The following is a 23,476-nucleotide window of genomic DNA, read 5'->3' as shown; positions in this document are numbered from 1 at the left end:
GGGGTTGGAACTTCCAGGCCAAGGCTGGAATGGCTACCCACTACAGTAGTCAACCTGGGTTTGTGGCCCAGCTCTGCTACCTCAGAATTTCACTATGACTAAGCCTAAGCAAAAGGTGAAATCTTTCTGGGTCTACCTTTCCTTGAACATTGCTAGCACAACCTGTATCGGTTCATACTCACATTACAATTATTTTACATGTTGTCTAGTCAATTTAGAGCTATCTCAGGATCTCCTTCTTCTCTGTCCCCAAAGGACATAATCTGCTACTTGTTTCATAGTAAACACACGAGATGTTTATTCAATAACAAGTTTTACCTTGAGCCACATTATTATGTCAATAAAATGAAGACTTTAGTTTTTAACCTGAAATTTCCTGCTTTTTTTGCCCAAGGATCAAATGTAGATTATTATGGGTTTAATGTTTCCTTTGATAGTCTCTGGTGGTACAGATGCTGAAGAAATTTAGAGAAAAAAATAGTTATTGAAAACAAAAATGTCAGTCTTGGTTTTCTGATGGTTATTGTAAACTCTAATTCTTTCCAGTGCGTTAAGATTGTGCCAGCAGGCTGTGTCTTTCCTGTATGCCTCTTCCATGGCTACTAGAGTAGGTTCTTCATCACATGTAGGTGATAGCAGTTTTATTATCAATTAATTGAGTTCGTAGTTAATAAAGTGGATTACTGATATTTAAAAGAGGGCTTCTTTGAACCAAGGGGACATCTGTTACATAAATACATTAAAAGTCATTTAAATATCCCCATTATAGTGATTGAGAGACACTGTAAGTTGATTCGCAATGAAGCAAATTACATTTCATAATAAAAAAATATTAGTGAATACTAGGTATAAAGGTGCTAAAAAATACTGATGACTTTTTAGTGCACAATGAATATTACATTTGAATTACAGAGTGAAGAGTTATTAAATAAAAACCCAATGTATTTAATGAGAGAAATTTTAAGAGTAGGAAATTACCATAAATTTATGATGTAGCGCCTGAACAGTAAATGTATAATTGCTATATGCTGTGCTCTCCTCTGGCTAGAACTGTTTCCCCTCCTTCCCCGTGGTCCCTTAGCCACTGGGCCACTAGGGCAAAGGGGGCAGAAGCGACAGGTGGGGCTTTGTCTTGCCTGTGAACTCTATGGAAATAGTCTTCCAAGAGACAGCTTCAGTGAGGCAGCTCAGCTTTATTACAGAGTATAGGGGTACATAAGATTGGGGTGGTGGATGGGGAGTCACCTAATTTGCACCCAGTCAAACTCTTCGATCATAGAGCTGGGTTAGTATCTCCATAATCTTATCAAAATACCTAGAGCATGTCACCTAATTACCATACAGGCAGCAGGGGAAGAGTGTTTCCAGGAAACTGTGTAAAGGGTCATACTAAAGATAAGTCAGTCATCTGGACCTAGAGATATTCTCCAAATAAGGCCAGGTGGAGAGCAGGAAGTCCTCTGCTAGGGAGAGGGAGTCCCCCATGTTGCTGAGCTCATCAAGAGCTGCCAGGCCATGATAGACTGCAACCTCTGACCGGCAGGGCCTCCTACCACTCTACAGATAGCGTGTTAATCTGAGATTGCATCATACCATCTGGGGCTTCAGAACCCTAGAAAAACCTGGACCAGTTAATAGTAGCAGAAAGACTTAAAAAGATTGAGAATGTGCCAGCCTATGGGAGACATTTCACTGAATTCTCACAGCAAACTTACAAGGTTGGTTTCTTCTGTTTTACACATGTGGAAACTAAGGCACTTCCTCCAAAGTCATGTAGATTGAAAATAGTGGGTCACAGGTGCTCACAGCAACTGTGTTTACCTTAACTAGATCTGTACTATCTGGAGCCAGTTAAAATTCCAGTATGGTTGGGAGAGAGACTCCCAAGACTCCAATCCCTAGCTGAGGAACTATTGCCAACTGGGGGAGGAGGGAGAGTCATTTGTCTTTCAGGGGTGTGGCTGCTGGTAGTTTGCCTATGTCCTCAGTGTTTTACTCTGCACTCGTACATAAATGGGCACCACTAATTAGTATCAATAGGTTGTAAGAGAAGAGGACATGGAATTGGAAAGAGGTTGGTTGTGTCAGAGAAGCCTTAGGAGAGCCAAAGGGGGAATGAATGGTAGATATGATTAAGACACACTACATGTATAAATTTTTCAAAGAATAAATTAAAATACTATTTAAAAAAATAAATGGACAGAAAAAAACATAGTGTAGGATTAAGTGATCCCCAGGGCCATATTTATAAACGTTATGCTGTAACTAGAAAAATGAGAGCCACTATATTGAAGAAAAAAGTTTAAATGATGAGCTTGAGGACGAAAACTTGAGAACAGCTTGATGTGGAGAAAGGGATGCTAGAATGTTCTGGTCACTGTGGAATTTTACGTGTGCTGGATTCATCTGACAACCTCAGGATTGGTAAGGTGTTATTGAGCCTAAATGTGTCTGTTCTGAATCCCTGAACTAGCAAATATACTACTTTCTACTTTCATAAAAATAGCATTTTGAAAGTTTTTTCAGAAAACAATTTATTCTTGAGATTAAAGGTGACAAGTGATTTTTAAAGTTTGAAGTAAAAGGTATTCCCATGCCTAATATGTATTTAACTATTATTCTAGTTGTCTCTGTATCTTTCCATAGAGGCTCACATCCTTTTCAAACTGCTCCATAAAAGCAAAGATGAATATGCCGTTCCTCTTCTCCATTGTTGACAAAGGCCACAACGTAGTATTCTGCACAAAGTATGTATAGATATTTTTTCCATTGATATCACAAAAATAATTTTTAGTTTTTAAAGTGTAGCTTCCACTATGTGGGGGTACTGGGATTTATCTAACCAGTTCTAGGTGGGTCTTTCCCAATGATGTGTAGGCTTTGTGAACCATATTTCAGGGGACAGCCTCAAAGACATGTCACCTGTGCGAGTTGTGAATATCAGAACAAAAACTCAACAGCAGAATTTGCTGGTCAGAGTTTATTTGCCTGTGTAATTTTGATAAATATTGCCAAATTAACTTCCATGGTGCTTGTACCAATTTGTATTATCACCAGCAGCACATGAGAGGCCTGCTGATTTACAACTAAGATGCTAATTAAATTGTTGGTTTTTTGCCAGTCTAATGAGAGGTGTGTGTGTGTGTGTGTGTGTGTGTGTGTGTGTGTGTGTGTGTGTGAACCCATGGCGTCTATGTAATTTAATTTGTATTCCTCTTATGAATGAGGTTGAGCATCTTCTCATTGGTTGAGAGCCGCTTGTATTTTTACTCATCTTTCATAGTCTTAATTTTTTCACATTTTCTAGAGGATGATTATATGCTAAGTGAACAAATCTTTGGGATGAATCAGCAATATTTCATCTCCTTTACCACTCACCATTGCACTTTATTTTTACTTGCTGAAGTGTTTATTGTTGTGCAGTGTTGTTAAGGGCTCTGAATTTTACCCTCTCCCACTGCAGCACACTTCAGGACTATAAAGGTCAGCCCGCAGGTTTTCTTGGTCATCCATGATTTCATTATTTGCACTTCAGTTTCTTCCTCATTTGTTATTTACCCTGTAGAGGGAGGGGTGTGTCATCACAAGCCATTTCCTGAGCTTCCCCTCTTTGCTCTGGTCACACACTAAATTTCTATGTGTATTTGGTTCTATTCATGGACAACCTATGGTAACTTCTGTACCTATCTATTCATGTATCCATCCACTTAGGTAAAGACACTACACTGCTTGAATGTTTATGGATTTTATTTTTATCTCCATCTCATTTATTTGCTCTGGTTTTACAATTTTTTTCTTGACTTTTCTCTACTTTTGAACTGTAAAATAAGATTATTATTCTGCTAAAAATAGACCTGTTAATATTTTTAAAGAATGAATTGCATTTAGACATGTGTCATCTTTAAGATGTTGAATTTGGCTCTCCAGAATGTGCATTTCTATTTGTTCCTCAGATTTCTCAGTTCTGCTCTGCAGTTTTTGTTTGGGCTTACTTGTTTCCTGTTAAATCCATTCTAGGCATTTTTGTGTGAATACTGTTGATGGAACTATTTTGTCTTTTAAATATTCTAAATAGTCCTTATATCTGACCTATTTTATAAATATATATCAAGAATATCTATAATATGATAGATACAGGTATACAGCAATTTGTAGCTGGTGTTTCACTAAATTCTTTTTTGTGATGTATTTGTAGTTGATACTTCTTTCCATATATATACAAGGACATTGCTTACAAATAATTTTGGTTTTGCCTTACAGGCAAAGTTTATGCTTCTAATGTCCTCTTCTACTTCATTTGTTATTTAATGAGTATTTTTGAACCTGTCATGAACAAGCCACTGTACTAAATGTTTGGAGTAGTGATCAGATAAAAGGTCAATTATTGAATGTACTTTTAAAAAGGAATTACTTGTTTTACAAAGGATAAGTAATGAAAATTTTTTGTCTGAGTTTATCAAATGTTCCTGGACTAGACATTATTAATATATGTAATGGAGTTTTTAATCTGAATTTGTCAAATGTTAATGGACTAGACATTGTTAATGTAATCTTGACTGTATATATCGTATATACTTATTGGATAGTTTTTCTTGTATTAGTTATAACCTTTTTTAATTTTAGATTAAAAGGGAAAATGTGGTGGTTATTGTGTTCCCTGAAATATTGTGTGTTCCCCAAAATAAACATATCTGGGGTCAGAAAACAGACAGCCACTAGAACAAAGCCAAAAATGGTGGCTAGAAAATTGGAAGAGTAAGCCATAACAAGTTGGGCAGTAGTGGTGCACGCCTTTAATCCCAGCACTTGGGAGGCAGAGCTAGCCGCATCTCTGAGTTCAAGGCCACTTTAGAAACAGCTAAGCATAGTGACCCACGCCTTTAAGCGTTCAGGCTTTTGAGCACAGTTCAGCTGAGAGCCATTGGGATGAGGATTCAGAAGCTTGCAGTCTGAGGAAACAAGACCAGCTGAGGAACTGGTAAGGTGAGGAAACTGTAGCTTGTTCTGTCTCTGATCTTCCAGCATTCACCCCAATACCTGGCCTCAGGTTTGTTTTTAATTAACAAGTACCTTTAAGATTCCTGCTACAGAGTAGAAGAGAAGAAATTCCCCCATTGACACATGTTATTCAGCATGTGAGAAATAAAACAAAAGACAATAAATAAGTAAAGTTTATATTATGGGGAACATAAGTAACACAGGGGGAAAAAGAATTGGGCGCTTCTAAAATACAGGAGGTTTCGATTTCAATGGCTGACCATGGGAATCTTTTTCTTTTTGGTTTTTCAAGACAGGGTTTCCCTGTGTAGCTTTGCTCCTTTCCTGGAACTCACTTGGTAGCCCAGGCTGGCCTCGAACTCACAGAGATCTGCCTGCTTCTCCCTCCCGACTGCTGGGATTAAAGGCATGTGCCACCACTGCCAGGCAGAAATCTTTATGGAAAAGATACATTTCGAGGAAAAGGTTGGAAGGTGAAGGATTCAGCCTTGTCTTGCCACCCACGTTCTACACATTGTAAGGGGGTTGTCATGATCTTGGGTGTGGGGGTTTGTCCTTCATTTTAGTGGGTGTGATTTTTGGTGTTTTTCTCTCATATCTACTATGGGCTCTGGGAAGTCTTGTTATGTTTTCCCGTGCAAAGGCATTCATTGTTTCTTTTTATTTTTTGACTATTTTAAAAGGAAATTTAATTTTTATCAAATGCCCTTTTAGGTCCACAAAGATGACCATGTGATTTTTTTTATTTTTATCTATTTATGTATAAATATTAATATTAAATGGTTTCTGGCCATGATGGATGATATTCCTTTAGTGTGCTGATGGCCTATTTTTTCTAATATTTTATTTAGAGTTTTCTATTGCTATTCATGAGTGACATTCCTCTCTGATTTCTTATTTGCAGCCCTTCTAATTCTTGAGACTCTTGGTATGAATACTTTGTTTCAGAAAGCAAATATGAATAATTTCCCTTTCATTCCTCATCATTAACTGTTTAAGCAGTGGTGTAACTGTCTATTCTTAAATGTTTGAGAGGTCATCAAGACTCTACTGGGGCTGTTTCTGTGATGTTTCGAATTAAGATTCTGTGGTTGCTGGTCAGCTGGGGCTGAAAATCAGCAGTGACTGTCAAGAGCATCACTGAGGTGACATCTGTTGCTAGGAAATGGATGCTACTCTGCTGAGGCTTCGGAAATTTGGGCTGCAATTTCTTTTGACTCAAAGTTGTTAAAAGAGATTTGTTTTTAAATGACCAAATGTAGTTGTTTTCTAGTTTTCTGAAATGATCCATCATTTTTCACTAAATCATGATTAAATGATATTGTCTGCAGTATGTCTACTTTCTGGAATTTGTTGAACTTTTTTTGTGGCCTAATAGGCACATAGGAAGAAGATCTATCCTCTGTTTTCAGTATGAAGAGAGGGATATAAATTAGCCATTTGCATTATTTATTTATACCTTTTTCCTCACTCAAGTTTTCACAAATGGAAAGTTGTGTGTTAGAATATTCTTTAATTACTATGTGTTTGTGGATTTCTCTAGTGTCTTACAAGTCTTGATTTACTGTGGTGATATTTTATTTGTGCTGAAATGTGGTGATATTTTATTTGTGATTTAATAAATAAAGTTTGCTTGGAGATCAGAGGAAATAGCAGCCATTATAAGTAAACAAAGAAGTCAGGCAGCACATGCCCTTAACCCTATCACTTAGCAGGCAGGATCTCTGTGAGTTCAAGGCCACACTAGGGAACAGAGCCAAGCATGGTGACACACACCTTTAAGCCCAGTACCAACAACCATAGAGTTCTAGAGGCCTGTACAGACAGACAGTGACAGAGCTGGCCAGGAAGAGGAAGTGATACAGCTAGACAGAGAGCAAATCAGATAGCAGAACAGCAAGGCATATAAGCCTGGGTATCAGGAAGTCACTCTTTTTGGAAGCTGCAGAATTGGTGAGGTAAGGTTGGCTAGTGGCTTTCCCCATTTCCCTGATCTCTCTAAGGCTTTCACTCATATACTTGGCTCTGTGTTTTTTATTTAATAAGACCATTTAGAAATTCATCTATAATTTGGTATACCAAGGTAGGGCGCTCAGATTTCCATACGGACTAAAAGAGTTTAAGAAGGCTTCTAAACACACAATAGCAGAGCCAAAACCAGCTTTTTACTTCATGTCTCATGCAGGCCAAGATGTAGAGATGCCAAGGTACAGAGATGCTGTGGCATGCTGACTTGAGCTACAGTATGGCAGGTTCATGGCATATGGGCTTGATTTCATGGTGGATATAGCTTTTGCTAATACAAAAAGAAGAAGAAGAAGAAGAAGAAGAAGAAGAAGAAGAAGAAGAAGAAGAAGAAGAAGAAGAAGAAGAAGAAGTTGTTTTTGGGCTAGCATGTTGCTGGATAGAAGCATAGAACCACTGCTTCACAGAGTCAGTGATGATCATGGTTCCCCCAGAGCTGGCAGTAAAAGTAGTTCTGCTATGTTTAGAAAGCTGAGGTTGGCAGAGCCAGCAGCCAAAGTTGCCATTTCAGTACTAGCCACTGCAGTTTAAAGCAATAGATTAATAATAAGACAGATTCAGATGGAACAATACTTTAAATGGTGTACAGTATATGTAAAAATATATATAGGCTTGGAAGACAGAAGAAAAGGAGTATATGCAGTTATATAAAGAAATAGATAATTAAAAAATAAGGTCTTTAAAGAGATATTAAAAGTAATATAAAAAATGAGCCATGAAAGATGGAACTCACACAGAGAGTCTGGATTATATTGTCTTCAGAATTTTTAACTGTGGAAAGACATTTAATAATAAAAGAAGCTGCTCAGTTAAACCAATATTTATATTTTAAAGGTATCTTGACTTCAAAATTTGAATATAAGGATATCCTGCTTTGGAAAGGAGGCTCTGTTTTTGTTTCCATGGGAAGCAAGAGGCTATGGATTTGTTCCTGGTTAAGATGTATCAGATTTGATCAAGCCTGACCTCCTGAACTTTAACAGATGGTACCTATCAACAAAGGACTTGACCATTATTTCGAATTTTCTCAGGATCCCCATAAGACTACCAGTGCCCCATATCAGCAGGAAGTAGCCTAGAGTACTATGCCCACATTCCCAAAGAATGGATTATTGATGTTTGTCCTTGTTTAGGTTGTTGGTTACAAATTGTTTTTGGTCATAGTCAATCTCTTTCTAAAAATAGAAAGGGGGATATGACATAGAAATATAGGATATAGATACAATAGGATAAGAGAGTAAATTATTGAATCTACCCTTAAAGAGCAACAACTTGCTTAAAATGTTTTACATTGCTATGGATTTTAGTTTATTGATACAAATTTAAAGTTAATTTTGTTATACTGTATGTATATTTCTACTCTTGTTTAAAGTATTAGGTTTATGTAACTCATTTGAAATTGTAATGTATAGTTGAGAAATACAGATTAATAATTAGTTATCTATGATAATCAAACTTATAGTCATGTTAGTTAAGTTTTCTAGATTTACATATATCAATTAGGTAGGTAATCATCAACACTTCAAAGACTTACAGAATATGGCATTTAAAATGTTTTAAAAACTTAGACTTTCCTGGACAATGAGACATGTCTGCTCCTGGCAGCACCAATTTACTTCAAAGAGGATGATGGGCATTAAAGACACTCTGTATGGAGTTTATCTTCTTCTTGACAAAATAGCCATTTGGGCAAGAAACTGTTTTTGCCTGGATTGCTTGACAAAATGTTGTATCAACTGGATATGCAGAACCCATAGGAAGGTGACCACTGAACTTTGCAAGGTGAGATGGTCCTTCAGGTTCCTGTTTCACAGAGGAGACTGCCAAATATTCTACAGGACACAGGAAAAAGCCACAGAAAACCTATATGTTTGTAGACTGAAGATGGATGCCCCAACATTGTAGAGGAACTTTGGATGACTGTCCAGGCAGGCAGCTCTGTCATTTCCAGAATTTCTGAAAGTTGCTTACAATGTACTTCCTGTTTACTTAGGTAATACTATATCCTTCTGAGGTCTTTGATGTAGTTGAAGACTAAATAGTTATAATTTTCCTTGGTTATGATAAAAGATAAATTAGATATGAAACTTTAGACTCACAAATATAGGATAGACTATTTTCATTAATTTTGTCAAATACAAATAGACTAGATATTATAACTGTAATTCTTGCTTGTTAACTTTTGTTATATATAATTTTATTATCTTAAAGTTAAAACTTTCCTTTTTGATTAGACAGAAAAGGGGAAGTGCTGTGGATGTTGTTCTATATGCTGTGAATATGTGTTGCTCTGAGTGGTTGATAAATAAAATGCTGATTGGCCAGTAGCCAGGCAGGATGTATAGGCAGGCAAGCAGAAGAGGAGAATTATGGGAAGAGGAATGGCTGAGTGAGGAGTCGCCAGCCAGACACAGAGGAAGCAAGATGACAAGGTGGAACTGAGAAAAGGTATCAAACCATGTGGCTAAACATAGATAGGAATTATGGGTTAATTTAAGTGTAAGAGCTAGTCAGTAATAAGCCTGAGCTAATGTCCAAGCAGTTATAATTAATATAAGCCTCTGTGTACTTACTTGGGGGTCGCAAGTGGGAGAGATTAGTCCCAACAGCCAGCCAGCTGGGACACAGAAAAACTTCTAACTACACTTTGTATATGTTGTTGTCACATTGTTTAATGAAGAATCATAACATCTCATATCTTTTTTGAAAATTTCACCGTCTAGGAGAAGGTTCTATTATTTGTTTAATTCTAATAGAAGCTTTGGGACCTAAACTCTCTCTTTCCTCATCAATGTTTTGTCCTCTGATTCCATTTTCTTTGTATTTGCCTAATACACTTATGGAAATATTTAAAACCTCAAAACCTCAACCTTTAAAATCAAGTTGTTTCAGGTTTTTTGTTTTGTTTTGTTTTGTTTTCAGTGAATATAGTTACGGTTTGTATTTTCACTCCTATTTTAAACTGTTTTCCTCAGTAGATGAGATAAACTCATAGATAGCTATTTATGTTTTGTTTTAACTCTACCTTGTTGGTTTTGTGATTTTTAAAGAAAGCTTTCATTAAGAAAGCTGTTTTCACTTTGTAAGTTTGTGACACTTAAGCATATTGTTTTTGTTACAGGATTTACCCTTGCATTAGAATTTTAAATTTCTTTTGACAATATTTGTTTCTTAATAGAATCAACGGGAAAGGCATATTTCTTGACACATTGTCATTGGCTACCCAATGGCATTTGCTATTAGAACTTTCCACAATGTTTCACTAGTACTCATTCACATACCCTTAGGGGTATTACGTTCAAATTCCTTTTTTATTTTGAGATATATAATGTATCCTTAGTATGTCCGCTTTGCCATATTTCAGGACATGGCAGTTCAAATTTTTCTTATCAAAGATGTATCATTCTAACTTAAATTGTAAACCTGTATTCCACAATTCAACAATGATTTTAGTTCTGTTTTTTTCCCCAAGTTTATAGACAGATCATTAACTAAAGAGAGCCCAGTTTGTAGATCGCATGGCTTCAAGTTCTTTTTCAAATATACTTCATAAAGTAGAAGTAGTGACTTGAGGTAATGACTGAAATCTTGTGTTTATAGTCGTGTGTAGTTACCAATATCCTCTAAAGGCAATTATACATCCTCTTAGAACTGATAATCATTGTCTGAGGTTGTAATTCTTTACTGTGGTGATTTGAATAGGTATGGCCCCCACAGACTCATTGTTTGAATGCTTGGACCATAGGAAGTGGCACTCTTAGGAAGTATGGGCCATGACCATTTTGGAGGAAGTGTGTCATTGTGGGGCAGGCTTTGAGGTCTGATATGCTCAAGCTATGCCCAGTATGGCACACAGTCAGTCACCTTCTGCTCCTTGAGGATCAACATGTAGGACTCTCAGCTCCTTCTCCAGTACCATGTTTATCTGCACACTCCCATGTCTCTCCATGATGATAGTGGACTAAACCTCTGAACTGTGTAATTCAGCCTCATTTAAATGTTTTCCTTTATAAGAGTTGCTGTGATCATGGTGCCTCTTTACAACAATAGAAACTCTACTAAGATAATTACCTATTTTATTATTCCTACACTTTGTCACATATCTGTCTTTCACATGTGAGAATTATGTGGTGGTCATGAATGGATTGTTTAATTTCCTTTTGTTTATGTGACAGTATTATCTGATATAGAAGGGTGCTATGTATTGGATTTGTTCTTCAAAGGTCTATGTTTTGAAGGCTTGGTTCTTAGCCCATGGCAGTGTGGGAAGGTGGGAGAGTCTGTAGAACAGTGCCTCTTAACCTGTGGGTTGTGCCCATTGGGGTAGAATGACCCTTTCACAGGTATCGCTTAGGACCATCAGAAAACACAGATATTTATACTCTGATTCATAACAGTAGCAAAATTACAGTTATGAAGTAGCAATGGGAGTAATTTTATGGTTGAAGGTCACCACAACATGAGCAACTGTATTAATAGGACACAGCCTGAGAAAGGCTAAGAACCACTGCTGTAGAAGGTGAGACGTCTAGGAGAAAGTTCTATTACTGAGAGCTTACTCTAGAGAAGACCATGAGGACCTCACTCCCTCTCATTTTATCTCTTTCCTATTCTGCCATATTAGGTGAGTAGCTTTGCTTTGTCATGTATGTGCTACAACCATGATATAGTTCCTTATCAGAGACCCCAAAATCAACATGACCAAATGTCTGGGAACTAAAATCTTTGGAATCATGAGCCAAAATAAACTATTTCTGTTCTTTTCCTTGTACTTCCCCTTATTCCCCCCTCTCACTTTATGTTTTCTGAGACTAGGTTTCTCTGTATAGTTCTGGCTGTCCTGGAACTCATTCTGTAGACCAGGTTGGCCTTGAATTCAGAGATCTCCCTGCCTCTGCCTCCCAAGTGCTAGGATTAAAGGTGTGCATCACCAGTGCCCGGCAACTATTTCTCTTCTTAAGTTGACTATGCCAGACATTTTATTATAAGAATGACAAAACATGCAAGCTATGAATATATATATATATATATAAAATCTTTGTAGCATACAAAAATTATGGCAACAGAGAGTTAATATATAGATAGTTAAGATAAAAATACATAAGGAGTTTTAGATTGTATTATGAAGTCCGTTGCATTTAATATAATAACTTGTAGAAGACATTTTCCCAAATTGTGTTTTAAAACATTCTAGTGGTTGGGAGCTCTCATGTGCCAGGACTTTTTCCATGTCAGGACTATGTGAAGAACAACATGACTCTGAACGTCTTCTCTCCTTTTTCTTTTGTAAAAATAATCCTCTACTTTAATAGAGATTACCACCTTGTTTCTGTGGATGTCATTGTCAATGTTTATTCAGTAATTATTTGGGAAGCATTTGTACTCCGTGGTACATCTTGGAATGCAGCGGTGTGTGATGTAGACATGGTTTATCTCATCACGTATTTCTAGTCTGTAAATAAGTACATATTCTAGAGTCATCATTGGAGTAAATGACTTGGAGGACAATGGAGAGCCAAGGATTTTGTTAGTAGATATAAGCAGCCTGGCATTGGAAAATAAGTAAAGTCTGGTGTTGTTGCAAACAAACACAAACAAAATTGTGTTTCATCAGGTGGTGAAGTCCAAGGACTATTAGTATCTCTCAGATTGAGGGTGACATGCTTCAGTTTGTTTTCTGTTTCCATGATGAATGTGAGAAGGAAAAGCAGCATGGGGAGGAAAGGGTTTAGTTGACTAACAGGTTAAGGTCTATCATCAAAGGGAATCAAGACAGAAATTCAAGGCACAAATCTGGAGGCAAGAAATGAAGCAGAGGCCATGGAGGAGTGCTGATTACTGGCCTGCTCTTTGTGGCTTGCCCAACTACCTTCCTTACGTAGTTGAGGCCCACTGGCCCAGGGATGGCAATGCACACAACAGACTGGGCCTTCGTTTATGGCTCCTTCTCCCATGTGAGTCAAATTGACAACCAAGATTGTCCAGCACACACAACAGTCCTCCTGTGATTTTGAGGCACATATCCAGAGACATAGGTTTTCAAAATCAACACTGGAGTAGAGGTGGCCACAGTCTGGAATTCTCATTTAAGGTTGTTCTATGCAAATTAGTGTGTGAACACATTTGAATAACTTTGTCCTCTAATCATTTGACAACATAAACTTAAATTTCAACCCACGTATAAGCGCAATGCTTAAGTAAACAGGCTTTTGCTAGCAGTCAGCAGCTATTTGTGACAAAAGATGAAGAATCCAGAATGATGAAGGAGGAAGTGATTTGAAGAGCAAAATAAGACACAGCTTCCTGCGAATTCTTGTTTATTATAGTGATTTGCATATCCTGCTTGGAAGATGTGTCCTATTGTTTTAAGACAATAGGCTATTTTTGTTTTTTTGTAGGGAGCCTGTAACTCAGCTTTATAACTTGGAAAAAAATCAAATCTTTTGTCATTCATAGCTATTGAAACAATTCTTGATTATTGATGACATAAGAAAATTTAAAATTGGGAACTTTCTCAAAGTGTTACTTTTATTTTTATAATAACCATTCTAATTTTGGGTGCATATGTATTAAAAAATACCTTTCAGAAATAATACCATGAACAAACCCAAAAGCTGATAAGAGGTTTAATCTCTTGAAACACAAAGAAGAGATTTTTTTCTTGAAGGACTTTAGTGATAGAGGAGAATTCCACACAGCCTGCTTTGGAAAACATCTCTAGAATTCAATAACTTCATATTTTATTTTTTTCAGAGAGTGGTTATTAAGGTTTGTACTATTGATGGTAGTAACATCTCCCCAGTAATTAAAATTGATTTTTTTTTTTTTTACTTTCTACTTTGTCCCTTTCTCTCCCCCTCTTTCTCTGGAAGGCCTCATACATTATTTCAGGAATTATAAGTATAGAGCAATGTAGGGTAGGGACGGGAGTCCTTGATTTAGAGTCATTTTTAGTGTAGCAAGAGCAGCTGGTCAGATGCAAACACAGTTGCATAATTTAATAAATAATTATGCCACATAACAAATTGTTCAGAAAGTTGTCTACCTAAGCGACAAGTACCTAAGATGCCAGATATAAGCAGGGGTGACAAGCACACACAAATAATCTTAAATGAGAGAATCAGGAAGTACATGTGGATAAAATGAAGACTGAGAGTTGAATGGAGGGTTAGTAATGGCTGGAAAATTATGGATTTGTAAATATGGAGGATGAAACTAGCAGGTTAGGGCCAAAGATGGCTCAGTGATTAAGAGTGCTTATTCTTCTTGTAGAGGATCCAGACTCAGTTCCCAGTACCCACACCAAGTGACTTACATCCACCTGTAATTTTAGTTCCTGGGTATCGGATGCCCTCTGGCTTCTGCTGGCACTTGCACACATGTGGTACACATGCACATATGCAGGCAAAAAATAAACATATACATAAATAAAACTAATAAATTGATCTTTATAAAAAAGCTAGTATGTTGTTAGGTTGCTTCTTCCTGTGGAATATGTTACAAATGCTTGAAACTGATAGAACTTTCAAAGGCGATTCTGTAATTCTGGGGGAAATGATTGAATGTTCACAAGAACCCACACAGGACACATTTGGAAGAGAACCAGATGGTGGAACCAACATAAGGCATTGTTCAGGGAGTGGCGTGTCTTTGGGCTTTGAAAAATTCAGAATGAAACTCCTTGATGACCCTTGCTTATTTTTATCGCTTAATACTTTTTTTTTTTTTTTTTTTTTTAGTTGTTGCTTTGGGAGGTAGAGGTAAAACTGTGAGACTTCCATGCTAGAGAAAAAGATTCTGTCTCTGATATGCAATTTTAATTCAAAGTACAACTAATTGAAACAGGAAATGTGCGGTAACTTGTCACTATTTTAAATGGACAGACACATCTGTGTTTATCTTAACTTGAACATATTCTTGGGGGTTCAAATGCTTCTCTTTAGAAATGGTTAGGGAGAAAGCATTAAGAAGGTCTTACTCTTGAAGAAACATTATCACTTGAAATTGAAGATATTACCTGTGGATCTTTCCCACAATAATATACACAAATACTGTATATGGTAATTGTGATGAATTCACTTGCCTGGGTCCACAAGTGGAGAGTCTTCAAGTGTTGGTTGTATTTGTTCAGAGAGAAAAAAACTGAGCAAACAATCACTCTGAAAAAAAAAAGATGAAATACAATAGTAAAATATTTCATTTCTAATATTTACCTATTAATCTTGATCAGTCTCGCATGAAAACATTGCTATTATTATATGATTTCTAATGAATATCTGTTATGAATTCTATAAATAGAGAAAAATTTATTTGCAGCCATACTGTCAGTATAACTCTTCTGTGAATTAAGCTAGTCTTTTTTATGTGGTTTGAGAACAATTATATTTCTTCAAGAGATTCAAGGTTGTTATGTTGCTGGAGGTCATCATAAATGTTTATGTTCTGTAATTATATAATTATCCACAAATCTCACATCTCCCTGTCTTGGAAAATATAAAGCTCTGAGAAAAATTTATTTCCAAATGATATAGGTGCTTGCTTTGTGAGAAACCATTACTAAAATTTCAATTCAGAGAATGATCTCTGAAGACTGAATTCCTCCTCAGCATTCAGGAATTCGAGGACATTGTAAGAGACAGGTAGATGCACAAAGCAGAGTCTATCATTAGGATAGTCTAGGGAGATACGGCATTAAAGGGAACAAATTCTAGTCATGTGTATTTTAGGTATAAAAATAGGGATCATCACAACTAAACTGCCATTTAATTTCAACTCCAAATGTATGCATTCCTGGTTAATCTGAGAATAGCATTTCCTTAGTGAAAGTGGCATTTATTTTGTTGTAAGCTATTAATAATCAAAGTAGCTTCTCCCAAGAAGACATTCCTTGATTGTGTAAAGGGAACACTGAATTATTGATTACACCATCTACATATATACCAATGTGGTAGTGCCTGTCAAGCCTGCCATGTCAGCCTTTTCTCTTTCTGTGAAGTGGTCTTTCAAATCCCCATCAAGAAACTTTACTTTCAAGTCTGACTTCTCTGCTGATGACTCTATCTCCATTTCAGAGGAAATAAAATTGCTATAAATTCTACAGGCACACACAATTACATTCCTTCCTTCTTGTTGCAATGAAAGAGATGTCTACTCTTCATCTAACAAACAAAATTCTGTCACTCCCACAAATCCACACTGATCTGCTAAGCCTCAGAACCACAGAATGTGATCTGACTGGGAAATGGTGTCATGTGGGATATAATTAGTTAAGCTAGTGTGATGGATTGAATGAGAATAGCTCCCAAAGGCTCATATATTTGATTGCTTGATCCCCAGTTGATGGAACTACTTGAGAAGGATTAGGAGGTGTGGCCTTTGTTGGAGGAGATATGGCACTGGGGGTGGCCTTTGAGGTTTCAAAAGCCCACTCCATGCATATTTAGCTCTCTTTCTGTCTGCCTCTTGCTTGTGTATCAGATGTGAGCTCTTAGCTACTGCTCCAGTATCTCGCCTGCTTGCATGTTGCCATGTTCTCTGCTGTGGTGATCATGGTCTCTAACCCTTTGGAATTGTGAGTTCCAGTTATCATTTTCTTTATAAGTTGCCATGGTCATAGTTTCTCTTCATAACAATGGAAAAGTAACTACCACATCTAGGATGGGATCTTCTAATCCAATACAGTTGGTATTCTTATAAAAAGAATAGGTTTGAATATTACAAAAGGAAAAAATACAAACACTCTGGTTGAAGTTGGCTAGCTACAAACTAAGGAGCAGGAACAGGCAGTGATTCACCCATTGGGCTATGAGAAGGAACCACTGCTGCTGACATTTTGATTTTAGACCCCCAACTGCTAGAATGCTCAGACAAGTTTCTGCTGTTTACACCCCAGTATGTTGTGATATTTTGTTACACCAGCCCTAGAAAACCATTCAGTGCTGACCTCTCCATCAATGCTCTGACTTTATTTTTTACATGTCAGGAACCATGAAGAAACCCTATTCCATTCATTATCTTCTCACCTTATTTTCTTTTTCATCTGTGTTAAACATGGTCAACCAAGGTATGCAACACATACTCAGGCATAAAGAATGCCTCATGACTCTCATTCAATACCTTCTCTCCCCTGACACAGTGAACCTAGAGTCACATGGGGTCTTTTTCCATTTCTACATACTTTATGGTCAGTCACATACAGATTTTGCCTAAACGACGTTTAAAACATACTCTCATCTCTACTTCTAATAATTTCTATATTAAAATATATTCTTTTTCAAATCCAGCAGATTCAGTGAGAGGATTTGTTGTTTGCTTTTCTGATACTGGACTCTGTCTGTTTTTCTCCATATGTCTTGCTGCTGCTTGCTTTCTTATCTCCTTCCATTTTGCTTATAATTTAAGTTTTTTTTTTTTAATTTTAAGTCTGTCACTTAATTAAATATATTGTTTTAGGATGACTTTGGTGACAATTGTATTGACTCAGGAAATCTAAGGTTTTCTTTTGTCTCTCAAATCTCAACACTACATCTGAATTCTTTTTGACTGGCTTTCTTGACTACTTAAAGATGCGCATCAAGAAATGTTGAGTCACTCCGATGTTCTGTTTCTCCTGTGTCCAAGCTCAAAACTAATGCTATTCTCTCTATTTCCCTTGCTCCATAATATCAAATGCTAAATTCTGTGATCACAGCTCCACAGTTTAGGGGTTTCCATGTAAGTTACTTTCTCTGAAGTAGGCACAGAGTTACTAGCAGATGAGGAGTCAGAGCTGGAAGTTAGTGTCCTCAGGGAGATTTAGAAATGTCCTGTCACAGAATGAAAGAGAAGGCTGACCCCAGGAAGCTGTCACAGGTGTTGACAGCTATTATCACATAAGTCTCGAAGTACATGTCTTCCTTCCTTCCTTCCTTCCGTATCACTGCCACTTTCCCAGTTCCAGCACCTTCCATTACCAGCTGGGTTCTAGCAGATCCATGTCTCTTCCTGCTAATCCTTTCCCAAACTATTTATGTAAAGTTGCCAACTGTTCTTCCAAAATAAAAATCAAACAATTAACTTCTTAAATACTGATAGTGGCTTGGCATTACTATCTAAAAGAAGGGACCCCTTCCTGACTGGGACTTTGCCCATTCTCTGCCCTCTTGGCCATTTATCTTCCAGGTCTTTAAGTGTAACTGTGTGAATAATATATATCCCATCAAATATGTCCTGCTATCTTGATCTTTGTGGTGATACTATGTTCTCTAATATATTGTGCACCCTAATAAATTTATCTGGTGTCAGACAACAGAACAGCCACTAGACAGACATAGAGGCTAGAAAATGGTGGCACTCACACCTTTAATCCTAGCCTTCTGGAGGTAGAGATCCATTGGATCTCTGTGAGTTTAAAGCCACACTGGAAACGGGCATGGTGACTCACACCTTTAATCCCAGGAAGTGATGGCAGAAAGCAAAAAGGTATACCAAGTGTGAAAACCAGGAACTAGAGCTGGTTAAGCTTTTAGGCCTTTGAGCAGCAGTATAGCTGAAATTCATTTGGATGAGGACACAGAGTCTTCTAGTCTGAGGAAACAGGATCAGCTGAGGAACTGGCGAGGTAAGGAAGCTGTGGCTTGTTCTGCTTCTTTGATCTTCCAGCATTCATCCCAATACCTGGCTCCAGGTTTGTTTTTATTAATAAGACCTTTTAAGATTCGTGCTATAGACCTTCTTTCTTTTTCTACATGTTTCTTTCTTCTTCCTCTCTACCTTGTCCACCATTGGCCCCAAAATAATGCTGATTCTTGTCTTATGTGCCAGTGAGCTACAAACAGCACATTGAGAACCAATCACCCATGTAGAGTGTATTTCTGTTCAACCATGTGTCACAGAACAAGCTGAGATCTGTCTTCCAATTCAGGTTACCTTGGTTTCTAGTGTAAATAGTCCTATCAAGAGTTATAAACATTATAAATTAGTCAACTCTCAATTTCTATTTCTACATATTGATTTGTTGTGAGGCTGTAGAACAGAAACACAATACTTAAAAGAATCAGTCCATATCTAAGAAGCTGATTGCATTTTTTGTTTTTGTTTTTGTTTTTATTTGAATGCTTAAAATCAAATCTCACAATGAACAGAACTGGTTGAAGGAAATATGGTCTTCCAGATCCTTTGATGACTATTCAGTAATAATAATAATAATAGTAATTATTACTGTTATTATTATTATTAGGGGGAAAGTTTGACCTTATTAGCCAATGGGTAATAAACTTCTATATTAAGTAAGATGTCTTCCCAGTTAGTTCCTGAAATGTCAGCACTAGCTAATTATTCCCCTATGTTTATACTGCCATGTCCTTGAATTCTTATAATTCTGGGATTGGGTACAATATTAAACACTAATTATTTATTGCAGCAAGGAATTTTTTTCTTTTTTTCCTTCTGCAAGGAAAACAAGGTCCAGTGTCAGTCAAATGAAGAGTCTAAAAGAAAAAAAAAAATGTGAGTAGGCATGGCAATCTCAACACCCAGTGTGGCTGAGCTAGGAAGATCATGAGGTCAAGGCCAAGGGCTACACAGTGAGACACTGTCTCAAAATAACGATATTGCTAAATCTCAAACTAGCCATTAAATTTCTTTGGATTTTATTTATTACTGTGCATCTGACAAGTAGTTTGGAAATGCACAGAAATGTTAGTGATGCAACTGATAACCCAATGTTTTCATCTGGACTTATCTTGCTCTCCAGGCAGTTTGGCTGTATTGACTTGAGTGACCATGCAATACACAACTCTGAAGATATCATGTTTCCAGGTGCTGTGATGCTTCCATACACAGCATGGCTCCCCAATTTGTCCATGCAATATTCATGATATATTTTACTAAAAATATTTGTTATTTATCAGAAATACAAATGGAACATGGTGGCCTGTCTATTACTTAGCATGTATACAATGCAAGGTATTTGGAAAGTATGTGGATTTTTGTTTATTTCAATGACTGGAGAGTTCAATTAACAACTAATGATCACTTATCCTAAAATATCTCATATGTTCTTTCATTATGTGGACTGGGATGTAGTTCCATTATCAAGTGCTTGCCTGCTAGGGATAAAGGCCTGGGTTTGATCTCTAGCATAGATAAATAGGGCCCCTAAATAATCAAATAGAAAGTAAAAGAAGGTTGTTCTTTAGATTAAGTTCTCACTGAGTAATATTTATTCTTGAAATAGAGAGGGCCAGTGGCTAATTGGAATCAGTAATGTAGTAAGCCAAGGCTCACTTTTGTGGCTCTGAAGAGCAGCTTCATATGGGGGTTAAGTGAGAGGCATGGTCAGAAAGATCTTCTCAGGGATTCTAGAATGTTTTAGTCATTTGAATAGGCTATCCTATCTAGGAATTGTCAATAGACTGTATCATGATCATTTTTGTTTAAAACTATAATAATGCATACAGACTAAAGGATAAAGAAAGAGAAGAACTAATTCTTGAGGCATGGAGTTAGCTAAAGACCTCAAGAATTCAACCTAATTTTTCTCTAGACTTCCTATCCTGCTCTTCTGGAAGGCCAGAAATGGTGGGTGTTCTCCCTCCCATCCCTATTAGAGCCCTGGTCCTGCATGAGAGGTAGGTGTCTTTGTTGTGGAATATTCCTTTATACTGTATGAAGATATGTCACTGTGATTGGTTTAATAAAAAGCTAAAGGGTCAATAGCTAGGCAGGATTTTTGGGGCAGAGAGAACACTGGGAAGAAGGGAGTTGCCAGCCAGATGTAGAGGGAGCAAGACATGAGGAGGACAGGTTAATGTCACGAGTCATGTGGCAACACATAAATGAATAGATATGGGTTAATTTAAGGTATAAGAGCTAGTTAGAAACAAGCCTAAGCTATTTGCTGATCTTTCATAATTAATAATAAGTCTTCATGTTGTAATTTGGGAGCTGGCTGATAGGATAGAAAAATTTGCCTACGTCTTCATGTCTGCTTGCTCTTGCAACTTCTATTCTCCTTTCTCTTTTGAGGTGCCTTACCTTGGATACAATGTTTGTACATCACTACCCTGTGTGCCTTACTTCCCTACAGATCTGTAGTACAATGGACTTCATTCTTGAAGAATTTTATCCTTACACATTTTCATTTTCTTTATAGTACTATTGATAATACACATTATAAAATATTCATATGAATTGTCCTTCTACATCCTAGATTGTTTGTTCTTGCTTTATTCACCTTCAGTGATCTTGTCCTATGTTTCACTTAGCCAGTAATTTTTGTTCTTTTGGTCCATCTTGTCCAGTGATCAAAACTCTTCTATCATAATTTCTAGGCTCCTAGTACATCTCCACCTTCCTCATTTTCAGTTCTCCTACAAAATATTAAGACATCAGAAATATCTTGACTGCATGACCATTTCAATGACTAAAATCTATTCTGTGTCTTCATGTCTGGCCTTGGCCAATTTGGATTTCATGGTCTACTTCTACCCTAATTCTCTTTTATGTTCTTTATGACTCCTGTAACTTTCTCTTGATTTTATTATTCATTTGACAAAACACCCAGCTGTAGTAATGTTTTTTGACAACTTTGCAAAAGTAACAGCCTAATGTTGCTGGAAACACATACACATGACCATGCTCAATGGAGTTACTACCCTTGTGAATCTTGAATATTTTATGGAAAATTCTATGAACATCATTAATCCAGTTATTCTTTGACAGTAGGACTGTTTTATTTCTTATTGTCTTTACTCATCAAATCCAGTATTCCCTCATCCTCAGTCTCTTCTTGGATTGCCTGCTTGATGGAACAGAACCCATCTCCCATCACAACCTGTCAGGGTATTCATCTCTGCCCTGTCTTCTGTTATAAAGATGGACTGTGTCCCGTGCTGTCCTACTCAAGGGCATTGCTCTGCTTTCTGGTTGAGCAGTCATTTCTTTTCCTCTGTTGTACCATTTTCCCTTTTTCTTTCTCTTCTTAAACAAATACTTTATTAAAACAGCATTCACATACATTACAATTTATTTCAATAAAGAAAATTCTTGATTTACATTTCCCTGTATTCTATTTTCTCTATGTTTAGAGAAAGTCTGCTGGAAAGTTGTTTTCTACTTTATATCTCAAATCTATCTCTTTCCATTTTCACTTTAACTTCTTCCTGTTGGGCTTTTGTTTGGAAAAGTCTCAGCATACCTTAATGATTGTGCTTCTCCTGCCTCACTGTTCTGACTGTTGGTGTCATTGATTGAGCCATCAAACCCATGCTATTTCCTGATTTTTTAACTATCTAATTTGACCAGAAAACCACTCTATTTTGAGTCATTCCCTCTTGTTGGATTCCAACCACTCTATTCTCTGGTGTCCAACTGATTGTTCTTCCTCAGCTCTCTTTGTCGAGTTGACCTTATCTCCTCAAATTTCAAAGTTGATGGGCTGCCTAGTCTGGATTTCTAACTATGCCTCTTTTAAATTCATTTCTCAGTGTACTTAGGATTAATTAATCTCTTCCAGTGTACAATTTTGATAAGCAGTTATTTGGAGACAATTCCAATATGTGTATTTTCAGCCAAACATTCTTCCTGAATGTATCTAAACCCCTTGTTAATATTTTTGGGAGTCTCATAGAAAGTCAAATGTAATGTGTTTAGTTTTAGACTTTTGCTTCCCACTCACTCCCAAAGGCACTTCTGATATTCTCACCTTCCCAACATACTCAGACAATTTGAACTTGTGTGACAAGAAAGATATCTTAGTGTTTGGCTTTCATCTTGATTTGTCAGCTCTTGAGCAGAAATAGTTATCAAATATGTAGGACATTCTTTCATTGTAGAACATTATGCATCTGACCAGCATTTCTCAACCTGTGGGCAATGACCCCTTTAGAGGGTTGAATGACCCTTTCACAGGGATCACACATCAGGTATTCTGCATATTACATATTTATATTATGATTCATAATAGAAGTAAAATTATAGTTATGAAGTAGCAATGAAATAATTTTATGGCTGGAGGTGACCATAACATAAGGAACTGCATTAAAGGGATATAGCATTAGGAAGGATGAGAACCACTACATCTGATGAACAAATAAATAATGGCCATGATTTGTCTTGGTCTATCTGAAGTTACTAGTTGTTGAGCTAAATGTCACCAGGTGAGAAATGTTCTATGAAGATATATATGTGTGTGTGTGTGTGTGTGTGTGTGTGTGTGTGTGTGTTTATATTATCCCTTTTACAGAGTAGATTCTAATATAACTAATATGAAATTTTAGTGCTTAATATGCTTTTAAATGAAAAATGAGGACAATAAAAAACAAACATGAAATCCAATGGGTCAATATTAAATTAAAATATCCATCAGGGTATGTTTTGTTAAGCTCAGAATTCTCATTCATAATATGTTTGCCAATTACATTAACCAGTATGTAATTTAAAATGACTGACTTTTTTAGAGAGCCGATCAATT

The 23,476-nt window shown here is 36.8% G+C and overlaps 1 protein-coding gene across 1 annotated transcript in view; it reads right to left on the bottom strand.

Moving 5' to 3' along the window:
* Window positions 1-23,476, bottom strand: part of Pik3c2g (phosphatidylinositol-4-phosphate 3-kinase catalytic subunit type 2 gamma) — a 324,912-nt gene that overhangs the window by 31,873 nt on the left and 269,563 nt on the right. The window contains exon 30 of the mRNA XM_036182431.1: window positions 15,107-15,182. Within this exon, the coding sequence (XP_036038324.1) occupies window positions 15,107-15,182 (76 nt within the window). The remainder of the gene's footprint in view (window positions 1-15,106; window positions 15,183-23,476) is intronic.

This window comes from Onychomys torridus, chromosome 3, assembly GCF_903995425.1.
Source record: "Onychomys torridus chromosome 3, mOncTor1.1, whole genome shotgun sequence".
NCBI lineage: Eukaryota > Metazoa > Chordata > Mammalia > Rodentia > Cricetidae > Onychomys > Onychomys torridus.
Note: the sequence above shows the minus strand (reverse complement) of the source record. Positions and strands in the feature narration are given on the sequence as shown.